The sequence below is a fragment of the Sturnira hondurensis genome, unplaced genomic scaffold, assembly GCF_014824575.4.
Source record: "Sturnira hondurensis isolate 20B ecotype Veracruz unplaced genomic scaffold, ASM1482457v3 Scaffold0001221, whole genome shotgun sequence".
NCBI classification, from domain to species: Eukaryota; Metazoa; Chordata; class Mammalia; order Chiroptera; family Phyllostomidae; genus Sturnira; species Sturnira hondurensis.
This window is the reverse complement of record NW_028073852.1, coordinates 1,590,194-1,607,914: the sequence shown is the minus strand read 5'-3', so window position 1 is coordinate 1,607,914 and position 17,721 is coordinate 1,590,194. Positions and strand designations below refer to the sequence as shown.

The 17,721-nt window shown below is 61.8% G+C and overlaps 1 protein-coding gene across 3 annotated transcripts in view; it reads left to right on the top strand.

The window, feature by feature from the left end:
• Positions 1–5,660: 5,660 nt before the first annotated feature.
• The window catches only part of RNF213 (ring finger protein 213), an 81,247-nt gene continuing 69,186 nt past the window's right edge, over positions 5,661–17,721 (top strand). For 2 of the 3 annotated variants that reach the window (XM_037068281.1, XM_037068272.1), the window contains exons 1-2: positions 5,661–5,944; positions 12,869–13,086. In XM_037068281.1, the coding sequence (XP_036924176.1) occupies positions 5,848–5,944; positions 12,869–13,086 (315 nt within the window). In that variant the 5' untranslated portion in view covers positions 5,661–5,847. The remainder of the gene's footprint in view (positions 5,945–12,868; positions 13,087–17,721) is intronic. The other variant, XM_037068289.1, reaches the window with a different exon arrangement.

The following is a 17,721-nucleotide window of genomic DNA, read 5'->3' as shown; positions in this document are numbered from 1 at the left end:
GGCCGGCGGGGTGCCAAGGGGCTGGGCCCCCTCGGCAGCAGCCCCCTGGGTTCTCAGCCTCCTGCCACACTTCTCGCCTGGCGAAGGGCCTCTGCTGGCCCCACGCTGTGGCAGGACCCCGTCCTTCCTACAAGCGACCCAGGATTTTCCAGATACGTAGGCGAGCAGCCAGGCTGGCCAACAGGGTATGTGGCACCCGTGGACCCACTTTACAAACACCGATGGTTGCCACGACAAGGTCGGGGACATTTGGAACCACCCAGCGTCCCCTGGACCACGGCCTGCTCCGCAGGTGGACGGTGTGGCTCCAACCCGAGCCTCCTCTGCCGAGGTCCTGGGCACCCGGGAAGCGTGTCTGACCTGCAGACTTCCCCAGGAGGAGCAGGTGTCCAGGCCTGCCGTGTCTGCAGCCCGTCTTGGGACGAAGCCGGAGGTATCGGCACGCGTAGCCTTTGTCAGTCTCCAGGCTGTGTGCCCCCCTCCTTCCTTCACCCCAGGACCCCACCCCCACCTGGCTGGCCCCGTCTCCTCCTGCCTCCGCCCCAGAGTCAACCACACCTGCCACTGTCCTTGTCTTGGGTCGTTTCTTAGTCACGTCAGAACATTTATATGTTATTTATGTCACAGGGTTTTTTTTTATTGCTTTCGAACTTCCTGTAACGTTCCCGTGAACACAGTCACTGCAGCGCCAGCAGGCAGGGGAGGAAGGGTCCTTCTTGTGGGCTCGGGGCCCCTCATCCTGCCTTTCCTGGGTGGCTCTCGAGTTTTGGCCTGGTTCTTCAGGGTGCCGGCTGTCTGCTCGGTTTAGCCGTCCTGTTGATGGGGTCACGTACTGCCCGAGTCTCGGTGCCTGGGGCTCCACAGCCCCCGATACGGAGCACTTGGTGGCTCCAATCTACCGCCGGTGGCCTGTCTAATGGTACCCACGCTGACCGGCCAAGAACCAACGTCTCAGGAAGCGGGCTGTGGGGCCTCCTCCTCCAAGCGGCTTCCTCTCGGACGGCTGGACCGTAGTGTTTCTGGTTCGGCTCCGAAGTCCGCACCTCCTTGTGCCTGTTGCAGCCCTGGCCCCAGCTAGCCCACCTCGACTGGGCTCTGACGGCGGTGGAGGCCTCCTTGGAGGAGGTGAGCCTCCGGCCACCGCAGCCTCATTTACCCCAATGCACAGCGGCCCCGTCCTCTCCTGTGCGGAGTGTTCAAACCTCTTTACTGCTCCCCTGGCTCCCTAAGGGATGGACAAGGACATCAAAAAGGGGGTGGAGGGACAATCACTGGGGACATTCAAATGGCCTTTAAACCCAAAGGGCAGCTCCCTGGGTGAGCCCGGTCTCTCTGGGGACGAAGTCTAAGTCTAACCCACCTGGTAGGTTGTACAAATGTCTCGCCACAGCGCTGCACATGTGACCATGATGTCGCATTGGCCGCCCATTGTTAATTCTTTTAAAGATTTTGAAAAAAGAGTCCTAATTGCTGAAGGCTGCACCGGCTTTCACAAGTGAAGACGCCGCACCGGGCCTGGAACTGCTTCCTCAGGCCACGTGGCTGGGCTGTGCTGGCCTGTCCGTGTGAGCTGACGCTGGCCCTTCTGCCCAGTCTGAGGGCCCCTCAGTGGCTCCACGTGACTCTGGGGAAGCCCCGAGGCTGCTGCACACACGGGGGCGCCGCCCTCACTCGCAGGGAGCAACACGGGGAAAGGAGCTTTTACCGTGAGCCCAGCTGGGGAGGAGACAGGAGGTGGGGCTGCGGTCTGTCTCCCCATCCAGGGTCCAGGTGGGATTTCAAGGGGTTTCAAGATGGATCTTCCTGGACGGTGGACCCTTTGCTCTGAAAGGGTCCAGCCTTGCAAGTGGGGGTCCTGTAGAAGGGGAACCCCAAGAAAGCCCCAACTTGCTGTGTGCTGCCTGGAGGAAGGACAAGGCGACCAGACAGGGCGGGCAAGGAGCAGGGGGTCGGAGAGGTGGGGGTGGGGGGTAGGAACCGGCCTTGGTTATTAATAATAATCACCCTTACAGGAACTAGTACAAAGGACACATGGACAACAACTAAGGGGGGTGGAAACGGGAGGGAGGTGGGGAGCATAGGGGGGGTGGGCTGGGATAGGAATAAAGGACAGAAAATTGTACTTGAACAATAATTAAATTTTTTTAAAAATTAGAAAAAATAACCGTCATCCTGTCGTTTGCAGGCCCCCCTGGGTGCCTGGGTTGTGCTGCTGAGCAGGGGAGAAGGTGGCGAGGAGTAAATAATACACATCAAACACTTGATCGGGGTCTGGAGCAGCAGCATTTGCTGCATTATTATTTTAAATATATTATTTATTTTTATAGAGATGAAAGGGAGAAAGAGGGAGAGGAACATCCATGTGTGGTTGCCTCTCAGGCGCCCCCCTACTGGGGAAAATGGCCTGCAACCCAGGCACGTGCCCTGACTGGGAATTGAATTGGTGACCTCTCTGTTCGAGGCCCAGCGCTCGATCCACTGAGCCATGCCCCGAAGGGTGATACATTATTATCACTAATTATCTCACAGCTCTAGGCTGTGGGACTATGAGCTCGAAGATGAAGAAACTGAGGCAGGGAGCAAGGTGGGGTGCAGACCCAGACCGAGGTGGCCTCTGGGCTATCAGTGACCAGTGGACACCTGTGTGTGGGCAGTGAGCCTCCACTGCTATAGCTGTGGTCACTTAGTCCACACCAGGGCCTGATGCCGCAGGGCAGGTGACCTCCATTTTGCACCCGAGTGGCCTGAAGCTCACCCAGTGACCTGCTGGGTGTCCACTGGGCCATGCTCCTGCTGTCCGGTGGTGCTGCAAGGTGGTGAACTCCGTCCAAGGTTCTGGGCAGGGGGTTGGGGGACCTGCGCAGCAACCCCCACCTCAGCTGCCAAGGGCTTCGGGGTCGCTCAGCGGTGCGTGGGCGACTGGGGAGACCCAGGCGCGGACCAGGCAGGGAGGCACTGGGTGCTGCCCGCGTCTGCGCGCAGGGCAGGAGGCGCCGTCCGGGCCGCGTCACTGCGGGAGGGAAATTCCGGCCACACCCGCGCGGACTCCGCGACTCCGGTAGAGGGAGGAGGAAGGTCGAGCCCGGACCCAGAAAACGAAACCCTGCGGGGCGGGAGTGCCGGGCGCGTAGGCGGTGCCTCGGGTACCCGCTGGCTGCCTAGGAGCGAGGCCGCGGGGTGTGGTTCCGGGCCCGCGGGTAAAGGGTGAGGGTCACCTGGGTGCCAGGATGCTCTGCAGGGCGGGGGCGCGGGGGCGCGGTGCCGGGGACCCGCAGGGGTTCTGGGTCGGGGTTGTGGTGCCTGTGTCCAGATGCCGCATCCGGCCACCGTCCCCTCCGGGACGACTCTTCCTACGGCGCCGGTTTCAGTTTCGCTGCCGGGTCCCCGGTTCAGCCCCGCCTGCTGGTGTTGCGCATTGTGGGCGCCCCGGCGACCCTCTCAGAGGCCCAACCGCAGGCGCGGGGACCCCGGGTCTGGAAGCATGAGTTTGGACCCGGGAAGGGGCCTCTGCAGGGACGGCGGTGGACCGGGGCGGCCAGACCTGGGCTGCGCCTGCACCCAGGAATCCCGCTCTTTCACTGATTGCAACTAGGGAGCAGTGTGGTTTCCGAAATGTGCAGTGTCTTTATTTCGCAGCAGCTTTGAGGAGAATGGTGTTACCGCCCACATCACCCCGCTGCCCCATGGCTCAGGGTCCCCGCCGCCCAGGGCTGCCCCAGGTCAGGGGTCATGGCCAGGCTGGGGTCTGTTTGGTGGTGGCCCTGAGAGCCACAAGGCCTGTGTAGAAGGAGAATGTGTCAGGGTGGCGGGGCCGCCAGCCAGGACCCCCATCTGCCCAGACCCCCACAGGCCTGACGCCCTCCTACCCTGACCCAGTGTCGGGTGGTGGTGGGGGATGGGCTTTGAGTTTTGGCAAGGCTCAGTGGTTGGAATAAAGGGAGAGGAAAAGTCTGGAGGCTGAGTGGGCTGGGAAGTGTATTTCTGCCCTTAATCCCCAGCCCAGCCTCGGGCCCCACGCCGGTGAGACAGGGCACCCTTCCTGGGGCTCACTGAGCCCTGCTGTGGGGAAGGAGGGCTTCGGAGAGGAGGGAGACAACTGAGGGAAGGAGAGAGGCCCGGGCTGTGGAGGCCGGCGACAGTCTCTGAGTGAGCGAGAGCCCGCACACCCAGGCGGCTGCTCCAGGGGCCAGCAGCCTTGGGGAGGAGGAGGCTGGGGCCTGGCTGTGGTGGGAGAAGGCAGGGAACAGCACCCCTGCCCCACCGCCCCGTGTCTGGGCCCTGGCCTGGCCTGCTCCCAGCAGGTCCCCAGCTGCTGGAGACTGAGCCCAGGGCAGCAGGTGGGCACCCCTGCCACAGACCAGGGAGAAGGGGGTCTGAGGTGAGCCTCGGGGAGAACCCAGCCTGAGGGTCCCCTGGGTGCCCCTGGCAGGCGCAGAAGCTGGCTTGGCCACCCCTCCGGCAGAGTTCTTGGGTCTGAAGCCAGCCAGAAAGGGCGGCAGCTGGGCAGGCGGGTCTCTGTGCTCCAAGAGCTGAGACACCTGTTTCCACTCTCACCTTAGTGTCCCCCGGGCTCCTTGGCCGGAGTCTTGGCCTTGGGGTGGACAGGCATGACCCTGACCTTGATCTGATGCTGTTCTGGGGGGCCAGATGGTCAATGACGGGAGTGGCAGCTTCATCATAGATGACAGCTCCACCTTGCCCATTAGTAGGAACCCTAACCGGGGGTGGGGGGAGGTGCGCCTTCTCCCAGCGCTGCCCCCTGCAGGTGGTCCCTGGTGGGGGGCGGGCTCTGACTCAGCCAGCCTGTGTGCTGGCTGTGAGCACATCTGTCCTGGAGGGCTCACCTGGTCCTCCTCACCTGTGAGCTCCTTGACCAAGGCATGCATGTCTTATCTGGGGGGTTCAGCCAGCTGTGTCTCTAGCTTTCCTTGCACCCGTTCCCAGCCCTCAGTCACCCTGGCCTGCAGGCTCAGCCTGGTGGGGACAGTTTTGGGCTCACTGAGAGGTGGAGAGCTCAGGAGGCTGGGAGGGTGGGCTGGGGTGGCCAGGGCCAGGCCACAGAAGGGGCAGTGGGCATTGAAGGGCTGGGGCTGGGGGTGAAACCGGGAAAGACGCTAGTGTCGGAGCTGCCCGTCCCTCCCAAACCCAGTAAACACAGACAGTGATTGAATCTCTATGGGCGCTTTACTCAGACGGCCGGCGGTCTGAGAAGATGGCGGGTTCGCACCCTGACAGACCGTCTTCCCTTCTCTTTCCAGGCCAGGGTTTCTATGGCCGGGAATAAACCAGGTGCGGTGAGGGGGTTTGAAGTTCAGGGAGGGTCAGGTGGAAGGAACTGCAACATTCCTGTCCCGGGCGGTCAGCAATTCCCAGGGGTGGGGGTCATCTGTCCTTCCCCAAAACACAAAGGCCCGGATTCCTCCACTTGCCCCCAGGCGGTGGTCGTTAGCGGTACCCCAGGGGGTCGGCCGTTTTCCCAGGAGTCAGGATGGGCCTTATCTATCTGTAGTTTTCGAAACAAAAGCTTTAACATGTGCATCACTTGCTAGGCTTCTAACTATTTACCCTAAACTAAACCTTTTCAACCCTTCAGTCCCCTATCAGGGGGACGGGATGGACTGGAGGGATGGACTTGGAAAGAGGCAGGGCCCTGAGTGGCAGGGGCGGGGCTTGTGCTGGGTTTCGAGGGCGGCAGAGCCTCACCAGCTGCTGTAATTTCACTTTCCAGAAAATGAAACTGAAGCAGGACTGTGGTCACATGACAGGGGGCTCTGAATAAAGGCGGCCGCTTCCCCCGGAGTTTTGCTTCCAGATCTGCGGTGGCCGGAGACCGCTCAGCCTGGAGGCATGGAGTGTCCTTCCTGCAGGCACGTCTGCAGAGAGGAAGGCGCCAAGTTCTGCAGCCAGTGTGGAAAGCCACTGCCCTGTGTGGCCCCCGCACCAGGTGAGGCCTGAGGGAGCGCCGCTGGGGCTGGGCACCGAGTGGGGACCGGGGGTGGGCGGGCAGCCCCGTCTTCCTGCTTTCCCGGAATTGGAAGCGGAGGCCAGCAGGCAGCCCGGCCACCGAGTGGGGTCTCCCGGGGCTTCTCGTTCCAGAAGCTCTTTGCTTGGAACCTGTTGGGTCCTGTTGGGTCCTTTGCGGGGGGAGGTAACTGTCACTTTTTTTTAGAAATTTCCATCTTGTTTCTTGGGGAGAATTCAAGGTTCTCCTTCCCCCTTGGCGATGGGAAGTGTGGGCTGAGCTCAGGGAGGGGGGTTTCTGAGGACACAGCATGGGAGCTGGACCCCAGGCACAGGGTGAGTGAGGGCCCCCACCCCCACCCCCTGGTCCGCACAGGCCCCTCCCTGGTGAGGGTGGCGGTGGGTGCCCTGCTGGTTGGTCCTCGAGGCCCCTGGCCTCCCGATGCTGCCTCCTCCCTCGGGCTGCTGTTCTCTGCTGTCTCGCCTGCTCTCCTGTGGATCTCCCCCTGGGCGTGGTTTCACAAACCGCTCAGGCCCTGACAGCACCCAGGTCAGCCTTGGCTCCTGGACCTGTCTGTCCCCTCATCCCGGCCACTGTGACCTCCCCCCGGATGTCTGGCAGGCCTCCGGGGTTTCCGTTTCTGAAGCTCAGCGCCTTTCTCCCCCAGACCTGCACCAGACTTCCTCCCTGCCCTGATCAGGGGCTGCTCTTCCCTGCAGCACCTCGGACCCAGCCCCCTGCTCCACCTCCACCCCTTCCCTTCCTCAGGCCTCAGGTCCCCAGGAGACCCGCCGGCTGCAGGGGCAGAGCCCACCCAGGAAGTTGTCCCCCTGTCCCCCCATCGGCTCTCAGTGGGAGGTGCAAGTCCTGCACGAAGGCCCCTCAGTGTCTCCTGACCTCCCCTCCTGCAGCCCTTCCCCCAGCCCCATGGCCCCCGTCCTTCCTGGGACACCCCTGTCCTCAGAGGCCCCCCTCTCCTCCCTCCAGCCTTTGCTCAGCTGGCTCACTACCCTCAAGGCTCACCCTGACCCCCCCCTGTAAAAACTGCCCCCCGCCCCCATTGCACTCCATCTGTTTCTTTGGCTTTAGGGGAGACCTTTGCTCTCTTGCTGCTTCACCCCAGGTCCCTTGCACAGATGAAACCGGGAAAGACACCGGCGTCCGGGCTGCCTGTCACTCCCAAACCCAATGAGCAGAGACAGGGGTTGAATCTCTGTGGGCGCTTTACTCAGACGGCCGCGATCTGAGACGATGGCGGGTTCGCACCCTGACAGACCATCTTCCCTTCTCTTTCCAGGCCAGGGTTTCTATGGCCGGGAATAAACCAGGTGCGGTGAGGGGGTTTGAAATTCAGGGAGAATTAGGTGAAAAAGACCGCAGCATTCCTGTCCTGGGCGGTCTGCTGTTTCCAGGGGTGGGGGGTGGTGGAGGTGGGGGTCTTCTGGCCCTTCCCAAAACACAAAGGCCCGGATGCCTCCACTTGCCCCCAGGCGGTGGTCTTTGGCGGTGCCCCGGGAGGTCAGCTGTTTTCCCAGGAGCCAGGATGGACCTTATGTATCTGTAGTTTCTGAAACAAAATCTTTAATATATATATTACTTCCTAGGCTTATAACTATTTACCTTAAACTAAAATTTTCCAACTCTTGAGTCCCCTATCACAGTGACTGCACACAGTAGGTGCTCAATAAATATTTGCTGAATGATTCAAAGAAAGCCCCGGGCACCCATGCCGCCGTGCGTGCACGTGCACGCGTGCAGAGTAGAGAGCAGGCCTCCCTGCTCGCTGCTCGGGGTAATCGCCGAGGATGCGCCCCAGGGGGCTGGGGGCGGCGCCGCCCGTCTTCCCATCTCTCCGCTTCCGCTGCATTTGCGCTAAGTGCTGGGGTTGCAGACACCGAGCCTGGGCTCGAGCCGTAGGAGGGGCAGAAGATGTGTGTGGCAGCTTGTGTTTGGTGGGTTTCCTTTTTCTGCTAACCCTTTTGGAGGAGCTCTGGCCGACGGTCAGCCCTGAGGGCCCCAGAGGGGTTGGGAGACTCATACAGTTGTGGGGGCAGCCGGGCAGCAGGGGGCGTGTCCGCTCCCATCGCGGATTCCCTTGGCGTCCAGGTGTGGAGTCCTGGCATCCCGGCCGGCTGAGCTCCCTGTGTCCGGTGGAACTTCCGGCTCTGGCCCTGAGAACATCTGCCCGGGGTGGGGGTGGGGGTGGGGGGCAGGCGGGAAGGGGTCTGTGTGTCTCCAGGGAGTGCACAGTAAAATGAAACCTCGGTGTGCCCTGTGCTGTGCTACATGTCAAGGGAGGCACTGCCGTGAACCCCCAGTTTACAGAGGCCAAGAGCAAAGCGCAGAGGGGTGAAGTGACTCACCCAGCGTCACCCAGCTGTCACACCGCTGGAACCCAGGCGGAGGGGTCCAGAGGAGGGGTCCAGAGCCCGTGCTTGGGAGGAAGCCGGCCTCAAAGGAAGGAAGGATGGAATGTGTCCTGGGGCGCCTGCCCCCGGGCTCGGGGGGAGGGCCGCTCCGGTCCTGCTGGGCCTGGCCTGTGGTTGGGGTGCAGGGGCCAGGACGGTGTCAAGTAGGGTCCTCAGGGGTTAAAACTGAGCAGCCAGGTGAACCGGGGTGGTCCTTGGCTGGACGCTGAGAAGGAGTCTTGCGGGGACACACAGAAGGGCTTCGTGTGAGTCTGGGGTCTTGGAGATTGGCCCCTTTGGGAAACACTACCCCTCTTTGAGGGACGCCCGGAGAGCCCACCGGTCAGCCCCTCCTGCTGCGTTGTGCCAAGGGCTTCCCCCAGAGGAGGAGGAGGAAGCTGCGTTGGGGAAGGAGGGCTGCGCCGAGTGCGAAGAACGCCCTGACGTCTTTGCCGCCTTGCGGCTGACCTTCCCGGGCTTGTCTCCCCAGCGGGCGGGTGGGCTTGTGTCGGCAGGAGATATTTTCACCCTCCCCTTCTAGGTTCATCAGCTGGTCTAGTAATCAAATTAACACAGGACCGATTAAGGGGAGGGAAAAACCACACTCCACTCTGTCCCTATGAGGGTCCATAGACCAGGCGGGCCCCACGCGGGTAGCCTGAGGCCCAGGCAGCCTCCTGAGCTAAGGAGGAGGGGGTGGGGCTGGGGCTTCGAAGGGCAGGACGCTGACCAGGATGGGGGACAGACAAGTCCCCCAGTATGGGTAAGCAGGTGTGTGCTGGGACAGCAGGCCCGGACAGGACAGGGCTGAGCCCACCCCCGTCAGCCCTCCACCGGGTGCTTGCGGGCAGTGAAGGGGGAAGTAAAAGGCCCCTCCTGAGTCTTTTGTTTCTGAAAAGTAGACAGCCTGACATAGTCCTCATGACAGAGGCAGTGTGGGGCGGTGGCATCCGGGTCCCTGGCAGGACCGTCCTTGGCCAGGTCGGAGGCCACTCCAGGGCCACGGTCCTTTGGGCTGGGTGACCGTGGGTGGCCTCTCACCCACAGTTGGGTGTGACAGGCACTGGTCCTGTCAGCCAGTGGGGGTGCTCAGGGAGAGGGGCAGACACCTGTCTGGCTCTGCTGGTTCCTGAGCACCGAACGCTGCATCCCTGAGGGCCCAGGTCAGTGTGTGTGACCCCGGGAACACCCGTGACTTCCTGTCTGCCGCCTCCCTGCTTCCTCATGCCCTGCCTGTGCCCCTGTTTGCGGGAATGGAAACCGAAACCATTTCAGCTCCGTTCTCAGGGAGGGCTCAGTGCGGCTCAGTGGACTTGAGTGCCGAGCTGGGAACTGCCAGGCCACAGGTCCCCAGTAGGGGGCGTGCGAGAGGCAACCACACATTGGTGTTTTTCTCCCTCTTTCTCTCTGTTCCCCTCTCTCTAAAAGTTAAAAAAAAATCTTAAAAAAAAATAAAGTGAAACCAAGGTGCTGGGGGTTTGGCTGGAGCGCTGGCAGTGGGGGGGGGGCGCTCCCCTCCCCTGCTGGGGGTGGGGGCTCCGGGGTGCTGCGGGCAGTGGGGGGCCTGCCAGGACCCCTGGGTCTGGGGTTTTGCGGGGGCGCACTGATAAAGGTGTGTGAGGGGAATGTGTGTAGAGTTCCAGATGCACCAGGCGGGGGTGGAGGTGCAACGGGGTGCAGGCTGGGGGCCCCCACATAGGGATCTGTAATGGAGTTCAGAACTCAGGGTGTCCAGGGAGTATTAAAAACACAAGATGTCCTCACCCCTGCCGGTCTGAGCGGGGGGATGGGACTCGTGCAGCAGGGCCGTTGAGAGCTGTATGCACAGCAGCGGTTTTGCAGATAACCTCAGGCCCAGTCATTTAACGAGTCTGTGACTTTTGGCCGGTTTCTAAGTTAAACAGCCCTGGCCAGCTTTGAGCCAGGGGAACGGGAGTGACTTCAACCCCTGATGTGACTGGGAGGCAACTTCCCCTGGTTACCGAGCCGACCTGAGATGATTGGCTCCACGCCACGGGGCCACGCCTGCCCGGACTTACTGTGGCAGCTCAAAAAAGCTGGAAAAATTCGGGGAGGCGGGGGCGGGGGGGGGGGCGGGGTTGGAGCCGATGGTGGGCGGAGTCGGAAATGGGGCTGCAGTGGGAGACTGGCGCGGGGGATCAGGCTCTTTCGAGGCAGCCAAGGCAGCCAAGCAGGGTTGGGACCGTGTGGTTTCGGTGCTCCCTCTTGCCACAGGACCTAGGAAGCAGGAGAGACCGTGCCGGGAAGGAAAGGGCTGAAAGGACTCGTGCTGGTGGGTCATGAGAAGGTGCCACGTGGTTTTGGGTTGAGAACTGGAGATTGCGCTGCGGCGGCTGCGGTGGCGTCACAGCTGATGGTGCCGGGAACCGCGGGGGGCGGGGGGGGGTGCTCCCAACTGGGCACATATCACTGGGAAGAACCAGGGGCTGCCTGAGCCACAGACTTCTATTTCTTTTCCCGAGATGCAGTACCCCAGACCGGGCAAAGTGGGGAAGGAAGGACTGTGTGTGTTTGTGGGGTGTTTTAAGGGACTATGGGATTTTAATGAAGACATTAAGTCGTTACTGTAAGTCTGTATAACTTTTGAATAAATAGTTTCTTTCCTTTTCACCAGTCTCTGACATTGAGAGCTGTAGTTCCCTGGTGGTGGGCAAGGCGAACCTAGTACAGGGGGACCCCGGGAGAGGGGGGTCCATTCGGTAAAAGGATATAGTCATTATGGTCAGCGCCTGCTCCCCGCCCCCTGTCCGTTCTGTAACAGAGGGTGACTGGCTTTGCCGGGAGGGGGTGCGGTGGGCTGGCCCCCCAATGGACAATTGCACCACCGGAGGGTCAGCATTTGAGGGGCGGGGTTAGGAGCCCCTCACCACCCCGAGTCTCCACCGCCCCAGGCAGAGCCCCAGGGGACTCAGGTGGGACTTCCAGGTGGGACCTTCAGTGCTGGAAAGTTATGGGGGGGTGGGGGGTGAAGTAGTTCGGGCAATGCATTTTTTTAAAAAAAATGACTTTATGTATTTATTTTAGACAGAGGGGGAGGGAGGGAGAGAGGCAGAGGAACATCAATGTGCAGTTGCCTCTCTGCTGGGGACCTGGCCCACAACCCAGGCACGTACCTCGATTGGGAATCAAACCTGTGACCCTTTGGTTCGAAGGCCCGCACTCAGTCCACTGAGCCACACCAGCCAGGGCCCAGGCAATGCATTAAAATTTTTTTCCTGTCTTTTCCATGTTTCCTTGAGACGCCACAGGAGGCCAAGTTGGATGGGTGGGGGTGGGGGGGCTGCGGAGGGAACGGCTGACCCAGAAGCTGGGCTTTCTAGGGCCTTCTCCTGCCTTCCCCTGAGGTTTGGCATTGGCTGTGGGGGCGAAGAAGGCTTCCCTCTACTCGTCCAGGTTCTCTGGCCAATCTAAGGAGTAAATCGACAGCAGATCAGTCACAGAACTGATACAGAGATCTGATTAGGTCACTGGGGAAGAGTAGGAGGGGCCATGGGAGGAGTTCGCCAGGCCCAGGTCTGTGAGCAGCCCAGGATGGGATTGGCTGAGAAGCTGGATGCCTCTGGAGTACATGGAATTATGGGTGAGAGGATTTGAAATAAAAGAAGCGCCCTGGGGCTCTGGTGCAGGTGTGCTGGCCCCCTCTTCTTCCTGGCGGATCCCTGGGTGACTGCCTGCCTTTCCCGACGGGCCGCGTTCTGGATGGGAAGGAACTCCGGGTGCGGCCTGGGATGGGGTTAGCCTGGCAGAGGGTGGCAGGGTCCTTCTCCTTTGGGCGTTCTAGAGTGGACAGGCTCTGGGGCAGAAGCCTGACGTTCTCCCAAAACTGTGTAGCTTTTGTATCTTGCATTGTCTTGGTTTGTAAAGTCACCAACGGCGAACGGTGGGTGCTGGAAGTACCCAGGTGTGACAGTTTAGCCTCCACCGACAGGCTCACGTGATTCAAGCTGTGACAGACTGACGGCCTTAGTGCGGGGTCCTCAGCAGAGACCCTCCCTTTATCACCAAAGCTCCGCCCCTGGAATGTTGCCAAGGGTGGCGGCGGCAGGTGGGACCCCTAGTGCTGCTTGGTAACAGAACGGAAACGTGTCGTGACTCCCGCGGCCCCGCACACCTGGGAGAGGCCCAGGACAGCCGAGTCTCCCCACAAACGGCAAACAGCAGAAGGCAGAAGCCAAAGTGTGTGTGTGTGCGGGGGTGGGGGTGGGGGGTGGGGTTCCAGTGACCTGCAGTCTCCCAGGCAAGGTCGTCTTGCAGACAGGAGGCACAGCTTTGGGCTGGAACTGGAGTCCCTAGGGACAGGTCCCCCTCCCCCTCCATCACAAATGGAGGTGTCCCTCTCAGATGGGAAGGTCTCTCAGAAGCTGCTCAGCCTTCCCGCTTCTCCTGTTTCTCCCGGGTCTGCCCTTTCTTAAAAGCAACCCGCTCAGAATAATATCCGAGAGGGTGACGATTTCTGCTTCCCTCCACTGCCTTTCAGAGTCTGAGAACAACCCCACGATGACCTCCGTCCCCGAGGGGGAGATGGAGTGTGGACAGGAGCTGAAGGAGGAAGGTGGCCCCACGGTGACGTCAGTCCCCGAGGAGGACATGGAGTGTGGACAGGAGCTGAAGGAGGAAGGTGGCCCCTTCCCGTCACTGGGCTCCAGTGACCAGCAGGAGAGTCTGGACGAGCCCAGTGCCTGGACCATCCAGAAAGTACGTGCTGCCCCGGCCAGGAGCCCTCCTGGTTCTGCCCCGCTGCCGTCTCCCACTGCGGTGTCCTCAGTGGCCAACCAAGGTTCCCCATGTCCTCACTGCGTCCTCTCCAGGAACTGGTCTTGCCACTGCCCGCCCCCCCCCCCCCCCCCCCCCCCCCCCCCCGGGGGGGNCCCGCCCCCCCCCCCCCCCCCCCCCGCCCAGCCCGGGGCGGTGGCAGAGCTGCCCCCTTTCTGTGCCTGCTTCGCTGCTCGGTCTCTGGGTCACTGTCCCTCTGGGGCCCCCACCTGCCGTCTCCCCATGGACCTGGCTCGCTGTCTCCCAGCAGCTGTGGCTGGGCAGGTCCGGGTGCCGCTTCTGCCCACAGGTGTCCCCCCTCTCTGGTCTGGTCCTCTCTGAGTTGACCGACCAGGCAGGTGCTTGGAAAGACCACAGGGGGGTGGCATCTCCTGACAAGGGTTCTGGCCCCGGTGACTCTTGGGCAAGGGACCAGGCTGGAGCTCAAGGCCAGGTTTGCAGAGGGCAGTTCCCTGGGCAGGTTCAGAGAGGATGGGGGCGGGGCCGTGCTCAAGTGCAGCCCCAAAGGGGAGGGCCGCTCTCCCGCGTCCCTCGGTGGGTGTCCGGCTTGGGGCGGCTGTCCTGTCTGGCCCTCAAGTGGTCCTAGTAGTGGCCGAGCTGGGGCGGGACAGGCCTCAGGTTGCAGTTTTGGGGTCCAGTATGTGTGTGTGTGGGGGGTATTGGGATGTGTGTGTGCACGTGAGTGGAAGTGTGTGTGTGTTGGGGTATAGGTGTGTGGGTGTGTGGGTGTGCGTGTAGGTGTGCAAGCATGCAGTCCTCCTCTGGGAGAGGAGCCCACCCAGAGCGGAAGCCCGGCCCGCAGAGCTGGCCCGTGGGATGGTGTGAGTTTGGGTGAACTGAAATTGGAATAGGGTCTAGGTGGGGTGGGGTTGTATTTTTTTAACAAGTCCAAGGCTCTTTTGGAAGAAATAATGGTCGAAAATGGCTGAGACAATAGTGTAAAAGGAAACGTGTGTGGGGCTTGGCTGTCCTGGTTCAAACGCCACTGTCTGTCCCAAAGCCACAGTCACAGAAACGGGGAGCCCTGGGGGTGAGGGAGGGCAGCACAGACAAGCTGAGGGCCAGCGGGTCTGGGAAACACCAGAGGGAAGAAGTGCACGTGGACGTTTGTCTGATCTCTGGGTCGGGGAAGGAGAAGAGACAGACAAAAATTAGTGGGTCCAGCTCCCAGAAAGGTCTCGAAAGAGCTGAACACCTTGCAGACCGTGATGGCACTGACGGGGGGCAGGGCAGGTCTCCGTGCAGGGCAGACACACAGAGACCGTCTGGCTCTCCTATGAGCGGTCTTAGCAAAGACCAAGTCACCCGTGTGTCAAAAGCTCTTGGGAATCGAGTCGAAAGTGGCAGGCAACCCCAGAGGCGGCAGCCCGTGGCGCGGCAGTGCCGGCGGCCGGCAAACTCGCCAGCGAATGCTGAGGGCAGCGTGCAGCGTCGCCTCGCCCCTCGCCTCAAACCCTGGATTCACGGGCAGCAATGGGGTGGGCAGCGGTGCCAGTACCGAGGGCGACCTGGGGACCACCCAGCCGGCAAGTGCCCTTTGACCTGCTCCCCTGCTTCTCTGGTTTGGTGAGAAGAAAATGACCTCAGTGCGGGTGTTGTCTCGGCCACGGTCTCCGGAGTCGCAGCATCTTTTTGGTAGAATCTCTTGCCAAAGATCGAAGAGGTGAGGATGTTCTTGCTGTCACATGAGAGAAGATCCTGGAAAAGGTTATTCGAACGTGCCCTCTGCCAGTGGTGGTCGGGGACATGGCAGGGAAGGGAAGGGCAGGAGCGAAATGGCCATAGACTTGGGGCCCCAGACCGTCGCCCCAGGTTTCCGGGCCCGCGCGGCCGCCTCAGGTGCGGGTTGGGCTTCAGCCTCGGGCCTGTGGGGCCTGTGGGGCCTGTGGGGCCTGCGGGGTCTGCGGGGTCTGCCGGCGGCCCCGTGTGCGGCTGGTTCCCAGGGGACTGAGCACAGCTGTGTGCTCTGACCTGCCTGGGGTTCCCTGGGCACTGTGCTTGGAGCTCCCTGCAGGGCACGGAGTGCACCTGGGGCCGCCGAGGCGGGAGAGGAAGCTGCCGCCACTGTGGGGACAGGTCCCTTTGGGACAAGGGGCCCCCACGGAGAGTGGGCTCCCGGAGAAAGCCAGAGGAATGCCCGGCGCTCTGCCGGCAGCTGGTGGAGGGGTGCAGTCACGGCTTGGCGGGTTTCCTTCTGGGGTGACGAAAGGTTGGAACCAGATAGAGTGCGGCCCCATGACTTTGGGATTGCACGGAGTGCCGCTGAGGAGGGCACCTTTTATCTTTATTTTTTACATTTTTTGAAGATTTTATTTATTTTTAGAGAGAGGAGACAGGAGGGAGAATGAGAAGGAGAGAAGTGTCAATGTATGGTTGTCTCTTGCAGGCCCCCCAGTGGGCACCTGGCCCTCAACCCAGGCCTGTGCCCTGACTGGGAATTGAACCGGCAACCTTTGGGTTTGCAGGCTGGCGCTCTATCCACTGAGCCACACCAGCCGGGGTAAAGAGTGCACTTTAACCTGGTTAGCTTTACGTCCTGTGAATTTTCACCTCAATACTAGAAAAATAGAGATAGTTATTGTCACAAGAGGGAATTTTTCAAAAAATGCCTCACTGTACCCAGAGGGGCAGCTGGGTGCAGGGCACTGATGTGTGCTGGTGGGCTGATCTCCGGTGATTCACTAGAGGGGGCTTTGTGACCATCCCCAGCCCCTAGTGTGACCCTCTGTGACCCTCCTGACCAGGAAGTGGGTGTGGGGTACTGAGGCCCAGCCACGATGCCGTGACCTGTGACGCTGTGACCGGGGGAGGCCCCGGCACTAGGAACTGGCCATGAGGCCAGAGTGTTCCCCAGCCAGTGAGCGAGGGGCATGCTGTCCGGAGCCACGGGGCGTCGGCAGGGGGTGGCGGTTGATGGGGCTCATGGGCACCACCGTCCACCCGTCCCCTGGGCTGCTGTCCCCCCTGCCTCTCTATTGGTGGCCCTGGGTGCTGACTGACTTCCAGCCTTTGCTGGCTCTGCTCCCCCTGGGCGGCTGGCGAGTTTGCTCCTCGGGATGGCCCAGCACAGACTGTGCAGAGTCACTTCAAAGATGTGCGTTCAACATCCGCCGTCTTAACTCAGGGCCAGGGAGTCTTAGCAAAAGCAAGTCTCATAGTGGCCGAGGTACAGAGCAGGCCTCATTCCCCACGGGAAAGCCCATCTGCGGGCCGGCTCCTGTGCGCCCCTGCGCACCTGTCCATTTTCGCAGCCAGGGCCACTGGCTCTGTGGTGCCCTGGGAGCACTGTGCACAGGGGTGTGGCTGCTGCCCTGGCTCTGCCTGACGTGCCCGGTGGCCTGGTCCTCCTAGGAGCGTCTCCACAGCCACACCCTTGTGGGGAGCAAGCTCGGGCGGGGGGACGGGGTGGGGGGCCCACAGAGGCCCTGGGGAGCCAGGACCCGAGCTTGCTGGCGCGGGGGCACTTCCCTTACACAGATTTGCTCTGCTCACCTGCCCTCTTGCAGGCGCATTTTCAGGGTTCCTTCTCCAGGGGACTCTGCTGCTGGGCTGGACCACGGGGGCTGGGAGTCAGTGGGGCCCGCCTGAGGGGTCCCCGAGGGTCCTGCAGGGGGACCTCTGCCCCCTGCCTCATCTGAACAAAGGGGTCCTGTTTCAACAGGGACCTGCGGGCGAGGTTTGTGTAGATGCAGCTGCCCGCTCCGCTGGTGAGCGGCTGACAGGCTCTCCGAAGACCTGGGGCGGGTCGTTCGCAGAAGCAGTGGCCCCTGCGGGGCGTGGGCACCGAGGGCGCCCTGCCGCACGTGCCAGGCATCTCTCACAGGTGCTGGTGTCCTGCGTCCCACCCAGTCCTGTCAGTGGCCTGATGACGTAGGGACGCCTGCTGTCTCCATGCTTCAGGTGGGGGAAACGGAGGCAGGTGTGGCTCAGCAACCGGAGCCTGGTTCCCGGGTCAGCGTGGCGCGTGTGGAGTCTTGAGCTGCTCTCTCTGGGTCCCGTCCTGTCCCGCTTCCCTGGTGGTTTCTTCAAAGACACAGTTTAGGTGGACAGAGGCGCCTCCCCACCCCAACGCACCATCTCGGCTCTGCCAAAGAGACACTGAAGCTTAGGAAGGCGGCTCGGGCACCGGGGCCCTCTGGCGGTCCCCGGGGGGCTGGCAGGAGGGTTGGGTCAGGTGCCCGGTGGGGAGGGGACATCTCTCAGGCCTGTCATCTTCCCCACTCAGCCCAATGCTCCCTATCAGTGCAGGGCAGCTGGCAGACCCTGGCGGTTTGGGCGGGGCCCTGCGCCTTTGCCCGGCCAGCCACCCCGCCAGCTGGCCCGTGCTGTCTCGGGGTCTCTGCTGTGCAAACCCAGCCCCTGCACTGGGTGCCTCTTCAGGGTCCCCAGCAGCCCCCCCTCTGTGGACTCCCCACCTGGTGCTCACTTCAGTGAGTGATCTAGGCTGCCTGCTGCCGGACCAGGACTCTGTGTGGTGTGGGGAACAGCAGGCTCTCTGCTTGGATGGGTGGGAAAAGCCCATACGCCTCGCAAAATCACCAAGCCCCCGGGAAGACT